Genomic DNA, 7,500 nt, shown 5'->3' on the forward strand with positions numbered 1-7,500 from the left:
GGGCCAATGTACGCACTTATTGTATGTTGTACGTCCTTACACTTAAAAAATTGTATGTGGCATCTTATCCTCCGTGAGGAACTCGGATTAGAGCCGCTGCTCCTTTACTTAGAAAGGAGTCAGCTGAGGTGGTTCGGGCATCTGGTAAGGATGCCCACTGGGCGCCTTCCTTGGGAGGTGTTTCAGGCACGTCCAGTGGGGAGGAGACCTCGGGGAAGACCCAGGACTAGGTGGAGAGATTATATCTCAACACTGGCCTGGGAACGCCTCGGGATCCCCCCGTCAGAGCTGGTCAATGTGGCCCGGGAAAGGGAAGTCTGGGGCCCCCTGCTTGAGCTGCTCCCCCCGCGACCCGACCCCGGATAAGCGGATGACGATGAGGATGAGGATCTTATCCTAGTTATCTTTGTTGTATACGGGGAATGGGTTAACCCAGCGATTATTGGTGCTTGGCACTTGGTTCTATGAACATCCTTACTGTACCAACAGCGACGTATTGGCCCTCATTTATCAAACGAACGTAGAAATGAGCGCAAATCTGAACGCATGATTCATCTTACGATAGGACCCACGTGAGATTTACGAAACCTTCGTATCACACCAATCCCAGCGTACGAAGGATCTTGCGTTGATAAATACGGCGGCTGAGATCGATCGTAATGAACGTGACACGCCCATATAAAAGCGCGTCTTCAGAAGTCTCGCCCCCAACTTTTACGACATGGAGGCAATAAAGGCCAGCAAAAGAATGCTATATGGAAGGAAATAACTGTTGCAGTGAATATTGTTTCCAATGTTCGTCGGGCTACGGAAGAGGTTTGTTAATTAAATTAATTAAATAATAAATTAAATGTACAACTTCTGTTATCCAGCTTAAAACATTTCACATATATCTTATTGTTTGCATTCCGTTAAAGTTATTTAATTCCGAATAAGGTGAAGAAAAAATGGTCCGACATGAAGCTCACCACCAAAAAACGTGTTGCGGCTGTGAAGCCGGCCAAGCAAGAAACGGGAGGAGGCCGGTGCAGTGCGACTGCAGCGTAACTCACCGAGATGACTCTGACCATGTAGTGCGCCCTGATGTAGACGATGCCCAACGTTGCTATTTTGGAAAATAAAAGAATCGTGCGTGCCCCCAGGCCATCGGGCTACCATGTTCAGGATTGACATTCTGGCATCGCAAATAATCTGAACATTAACCGAATGGTAGCTTTTGCGGTTGATGTACGCGTAATCATTAATAGATGGTGGCTTCATACGCACATGGGTACAATCAACCGCACCAATCACATTTGGAAACCTAGCAATAGCATAACAATCCCGTTTGATTCCAGTTTGCTGATCGTTAGTGTATGGGAATTTAATATAACGTTCAGAGAGGGACAGTATAGCTGCCAAAACTGCTGGCATGGTTCGGCTAATACTTGGCTGGGAAATACCAGACCTGTCCCCGATCTCCCGCTGAAAGGTCCCGGTGGCCAAAAACCCCAAGGCAGAGCACACCTGCACTGGCACAGGTATTGCGTTTGATCGCCTAGTTTCTCGCCTTAACTGTGGCTCCAAATCATTGCATAGCTCCATCAGGAGATGCCTTGGGAGACGAAAACGACTCAAGAGCCATTCATCGCTCTCCATAAAAAAATCGGCGCGGTCTCGAAAAACTCTCTCTCGTCTTAGACGTGCGTTGAGGTCCTCTAACAGAGCCAGATCTGCCATCGCTGCGACTCGACCACCTATTTGGCAAAGCTCCTGTTTATAGACAGCTGAATAAACATTTCACCTGTCACATTCTAATTATTTTCATAGCAATACTGTTTTTAATTAGGGCTGACTTGATTGTAATTGTTTGAACGGCTGGGCTAATTCCAATTTATTTAGTAATTAATACAGATGTGCAACATGGGCTACTTGTGCTGCACTATTCATCAGTGAAATACCCGTGTGTTGCTCCAAAAAAACTTGCGTACACGAGCTCAGACCTGACGTGAGATTTCATCGCAGCCTGCGCTCACGTTCAAATTGATAAATGCCAAGCTCAACGTTGAAATGAGCGTAGATCCATTTTACGCACGTTTTCTGTCGTACGCTCGTTTGATAAATGAGGGCCATTGTTTCTCTTTCTTCTGAGAAATGTACTTATTGTAAGTCGCTTTGGATAAAAGCGACTGCTAAATGCCCTTCATGTAAATGTTAATGTAAATCCTTGAATATCCCTGAAACAAGGCAATTTCATGCAAAGGCAGAAAGAGGTTTGTCTCAACCCACAGCGTGTATTGCAGCGCCCGGTACGTGTTGGTGATAGACTGCATGAACGGCTCGTTCCTCAGTAGCTTCGTGGCCTTCCCGCTGTGGTAATCGTTGAAGTCAAACACTTTCCTAGGCTGTGACGAAAACTGGACTGCAGCAAACTGAAAATAGGATTCAGGATAATACAATGATATTAGTGTTAGTAAGCGTGACAAACAATAGCACAAGATCACTGTGATATGATGCGATTTGTGATGCGTTTTGTTACTTTGATGGAGGAGTTCTTGATGCTGTTCATGATATCCAGAATGAATTCTTTGCTCTGGTTGAATTCATCCCTGGTCATACTCCCAGAGCCGTCAAATAAAAAGACGAGGTCCACTGTTTTCTTTGTACAATCTGTGAAAACACGACCAAACAATGAGATAGGTCATTAATTATACATGGTTATGGGATAAAATAAGAATTTTGTGAATGAAGTAATGTAAATCTTGACTATGCAAATGTGTATAAGCATAAATATAATAGGCGTTATCCCTATATATTGAAATATATATTTTGGTATTAAAAAACCCAACTGATTGATGTTAGTAGTGACACACTAGGGATATATCCCCAGTAACTTATGTCTAGAAACCAGTGTATCGTCCTTCCAAAACTCCCAATCCAACTGAATACAATTGACTCTATGTTAAGAATAAATTAATCTCTTTCCGCAGATCAGTACGACAGGTCTGCTAACTCGACATCTTCACCAGGGTTAAGATCTGCAATAGCCAATCAAAAACTCCCCCTGAAACTCTTCCCTCCAGACTGTCTCTCACTGTCCCCCATCTTTAACGCGGTCTAGCCAGTGTCTTCCCATCGGCATTGCATTGCACACTTTTATTATTTTTTTAAGTATTCCTTGTCACTTGTCAGTGAACACTTGTCTTTCCCAATGGGAATGAATCTATAATGTTCAAGCGAAAGTGTACTTTTATTTTATTTATTAGTTTATTTAGCAGGGACAATGTACAGCTCATTAGCAGTACCAGAGTTAGCTATAAGCTAAATTTCATCTGTAGTCCCTGGTCAGGAAACAGAGGATAACATCTCTGTCAAAAGGGAAACCTAACACTGAAGTATAAAAACAATAACACACAATTTTACAACAGTAAAACACAACAACACAATACGAACAATAAAATCACTACATTAGGACACCACAACAACAGCAACAACAGCATAACAAGAAAACAGGACATCTCAACATTAAGACAACAGTCTATGCATGATGGGTACATGCTTGGGTCAATTTCAGCCATGATTTCATCTTACATTTAAAACCAGCAAAGGTGTTCCACTCTCTTATCTCGCTTGGTACTGAGTTCCAAGACTTTGTGGCTCTTACTGAAAAAACAGACATGCCAAACTCAGTGATTCTGTGCTGTACTACACATTCCCCTCTGTTGGACGTTCTAGTTCTCCTTCCATTGTCTGAGCGCAATGACACAAACTCATTCAACGGAGGCGCTGCCAAATCGTGCATTATTTTATAAACTAAACATACATCAGCAAGAAACACAAAACTTTCAAAGGTCATAAGATTATGTCTTTGAATTATGTTAGTGGTGATATCTTAATCACTTTTTTTCCAGTACTTTGAGTGTTTGTTTGTAAAGTGTTTGCAGTGGAGCAAGTGTTGTTTCTCCAGTTTGTGACCAGCTTGTAGTACAGTATGAGATGTGTGAAAAGATCATGGAGTGCATGTAAAGTTTGGCTGCATCTAGAGGGAGCTGGTTCCTGATGTACCTACAATTCCTTAAATTGAATGTGACTCTATTACACACCTGCTGCCCATATTTCTTAAATGAGAGCTGTGAATCAACCATTATTCCTAAATATTTAAAATGTGAAACAGTCTGGATCCTTTCTCCATTAACAATAATATAAGGCTGATTTCCATTTTTCCTATTATAAAAGTACATGCATGCTGTATTACTGATGTTGAAGAGTGTCAGGCAGGACTTTGAGAGCCAACCAGAAATTTTGGCCATTGCTTCTGTTAATTTGGCGGCCACCTCACATCGGTTCTTTCCATGTGCGAGGATGACCGTGTCACCTGTAGGGATGGGAATCGAGAACCGGTTCTTGTTCAGAACCGATGCCGAGTCAACCGATTCCTTGGAATCATTAGCAAGCCTGCCGATTCCGCTTATCGGTTCCGGTCAGAGACGTGCGGTGAGGTCCGTGGCTGGTGAGGCACTGACTTTTTCAGAGTCAGATTTACAAATACATGAACCCAATTGTTATATAGTACCGGCCTATTACAGTAGAGAATCTATTCTTGATGATCCAAAGGTTTTCAAATAAATTTGGTTTTGAATGTGAGTTGTCGATCTTTCATGTTTGATCAGGCTTCTTGGTAGGTTTTTCAAGTCACCAAATCCCGTGATAGTCCAGACATTTTGTTGAGAACAAAAGACAGGGAAAGCAGAAAGGCGATTTCTTGTAGTACAGCCACACAGCCAGTCTTTTCGGCGGTACCACTCTGTTTGAAAAGACTGTTTGATTGAAAGTCCAGTTTTGAGAAATTTCTGAGCTTGGCTATTGAATCATTATCTTCCATGTTTGCAGTCAGAAATGTTTTTGTTTTTTAAATAAACAAACTGATGTAGAGCACTTGACTTCTTAAAAGAAGTTAACGGAGGAATCCTGTAAGGGCTCCCTTCTACGCCCCCTTCAGTGAGGCAGAGGAATGAAATGAGGCAGCCAGTACGGCTGACTCATTTCATGCTTTTTCAGCGCGGTTTTATGTCAGATCAGCATATTTAGTCGTATTTGAGGTATACACATACCTGAAATACATTAACTAGTTTAAGTAAAGTGCGATCATACAATAGAAGTGTCTACAAACATCACAATGGTGCCAACGGTGAAATAGCAAACTGGGTTTAGCGCATGCGCTCTGAGGGATTTCTCAATTCTCGGTGAGGCAGCACTGCTCGCTGCCTCAGCCGCCCTCAGCCGGCGTATCTCTCAGCGATTTTGATAATAAAAATGATTAAAATTATTGGAATCGCACATTAATTACATTTAGACCAAAGATCAGTAGACCAATACCAATATATAATATCTTTTAATTATTTAATTTTAAATTTTTATAATTCGTTTTTTCTTTTCCTGATGACAGGTGAGGCACCGCCTCACCGGCCTCCCCTGACTGCACGTCACTGGTTCCGGTCGTGGCAAATGTATGGAGTTAGATTCATGCCAAAACCCCGCACACACGCAAAACGTGTTTTGCTCACACATAACGATTCACACGCACACAAAACGTGTTTTACTCACGCAAAATGATTCACACACACGCTCAGTGTGGTTTGCAAATACAAAACATCATTCACAAACTAAAGCATTTTGCTTCAGAAACAAATACAGTATGTTTTACACAAAGTACAAAGAAAAATCCTTCAAGTACACAAAACAATTCTACAAGTACGGAACACGAAAGCTGCGCGTGGATCGGAATGCATTTGCGCACGGATCGGATTGCATTTGCGTACGGAACAGCAAGGCGGAAAATTAGTGCCAAAAGTCACGTGACAAATAAATGTCCTGTTATTCACACTACACAACAGCAGGTGGCGGTGTTGAGTCAGTTTTATCGCCAGGACGATATTTTTTCTCCCCAAAATCTTTATTTGATGCCGGCCAAACGTGTGTGGATTCAACTCCATACTATGCGACTTGCCGCCCCTTTGTCACGGAATCATACGACACGGAGAAAAGCTAGTTTGGGAGATTAAATTGAACAAAATGAGCGGCCAACAGGTGAGTCCAATGGAAGTGTCGCCACTCTGTTTTGGCATCAAATAAAGATTTTGGGGAGAAAAATATCGTCCTGGCGGCCTTAAACTGACTGATTTGGCTATTTTTAAAGGAAAATCACGTTTTTTCATTAAATCCCAGTTTCTCATTAAACCAAGGTAGGTTACTCTAAGCACGTCTGTTTTTAAATGGTTTGTTGTATTATTCCTTAATTGTATTTACTGTGCCTATGAAGGATTCACAAGAAGCCTCTAGATCATCTGTTTGTAGAACATCAGTCCACTCAATTTGACCTAGTTCTTCCCTAAATGTATTCATGTCTTGTTTCCTTATTCCATGGGAGTGTTTATTTGTGTCTTGGCGATGAGTAAATCGTTTGTTTGTTAATTTCCTTGAAATAAGAGTCATATTATGATCTGACAAACCAGTAAGGAGATTAAAAGATTTGGTGATTCTTTCAGGCTTATTACTAAAAATTAGATCAATTTGTGTTTTTGAGGAATGTGTGATTCTAGTCGGTCCATCTATTAATTGAGTCATTTCAAATTGATTTGTAAGTGCTTTAAGTTTCTTTCTTGTGTTTTTTTCTGCCCAGTTTAAATTAAAATCACCTCGAACTATACATTATTTTTTAGTATCTTATTCTTTAAGCAGGTTTTTTGAAATGATTATAAAACATAATGTCAGATGAGGGAGGTCTATATACATCAATAACATTAAATGACATTTGCTGAGACAAGGTGAGTTATGGCACATACATTCCATGTCATTTGCGCATGCCAGGTCAATCTGTTTACATTTAATGTCGTCTTTCACGTACATGAGCAGTCCACCGCCCATTCCTTTATTTCTGTCTTTTCTAAAAACATTGTAGCCAGGCATTGTGGAGGACGCTACAGGCGATGATGTTGTCAGCCATGTTTCAGATAAACACAGGATGTCCAGATTTGAGTCGGTGAAAAGTATTTCAAGTTGTTCGGTTTTTGCTTTAAAGCTACGAATGTTCAAATGTCCCCCAAGGAGACCTTTCGGTTTTGCGTGTGGATCCCAGATGATTTTCGAATGTTGGACAGTGGACAGTGGAAGAGACCAATGTCAAAGTGTTTTGGGTTTCGGGATGAATGTCCCGGTTGATTGGAATTACCTTGGTCCGAGAAGAGTATACCGGCTGGAGGCTGCAGATCGTGCGTAATGACGGGCCCCGGGTTCAGCTGCACATCGCCGGCAAGGAGAAGGGTTGTCAACAGTTAGGCGAGTAGCTTTCTGTATGTTCGATCCTCATAAGATCACGTATATGTGATAATCAACTCATCAGTGGGTCTGATTTCTTACCGTGAATCGCGACCGAGTTGGTTCCTCAGCGATTGACCATCCGAACAGCCTGCCTGGCATGGCCTCTGGAAGAGATGAGGAAGACAGCAGGGAAGTTACAGTCAG

The 7,500-nt window shown here is 41.9% G+C and overlaps 1 protein-coding gene across 1 annotated transcript in view; it reads right to left on the minus strand.

Moving 5' to 3' along the window:
* Positions 1–2,156: 2,156 nt before the first annotated feature.
* The window catches only part of LOC130379833 (integrin alpha-L-like), a 7,018-nt gene continuing 1,674 nt past the window's right edge, over positions 2,157–7,500 (minus strand). The window contains exons 4-7 of the mRNA XM_056586910.1: positions 7,396–7,460; positions 7,208–7,274; positions 2,519–2,649; positions 2,157–2,411 (exon numbers count right to left, since the gene is read on the minus strand). Of these exons, the coding sequence (XP_056442885.1) occupies positions 2,172–2,411; positions 2,519–2,649; positions 7,208–7,274; positions 7,396–7,460 (503 nt within the window). The 3' untranslated portion in view covers positions 2,157–2,171. The remainder of the gene's footprint in view (positions 2,412–2,518; positions 2,650–7,207; positions 7,275–7,395; positions 7,461–7,500) is intronic.

Source organism: Gadus chalcogrammus, chromosome 3 (genome assembly GCF_026213295.1).
Source record: "Gadus chalcogrammus isolate NIFS_2021 chromosome 3, NIFS_Gcha_1.0, whole genome shotgun sequence".
Lineage (NCBI taxonomy): Eukaryota > Metazoa > Chordata > Actinopteri > Gadiformes > Gadidae > Gadus > Gadus chalcogrammus.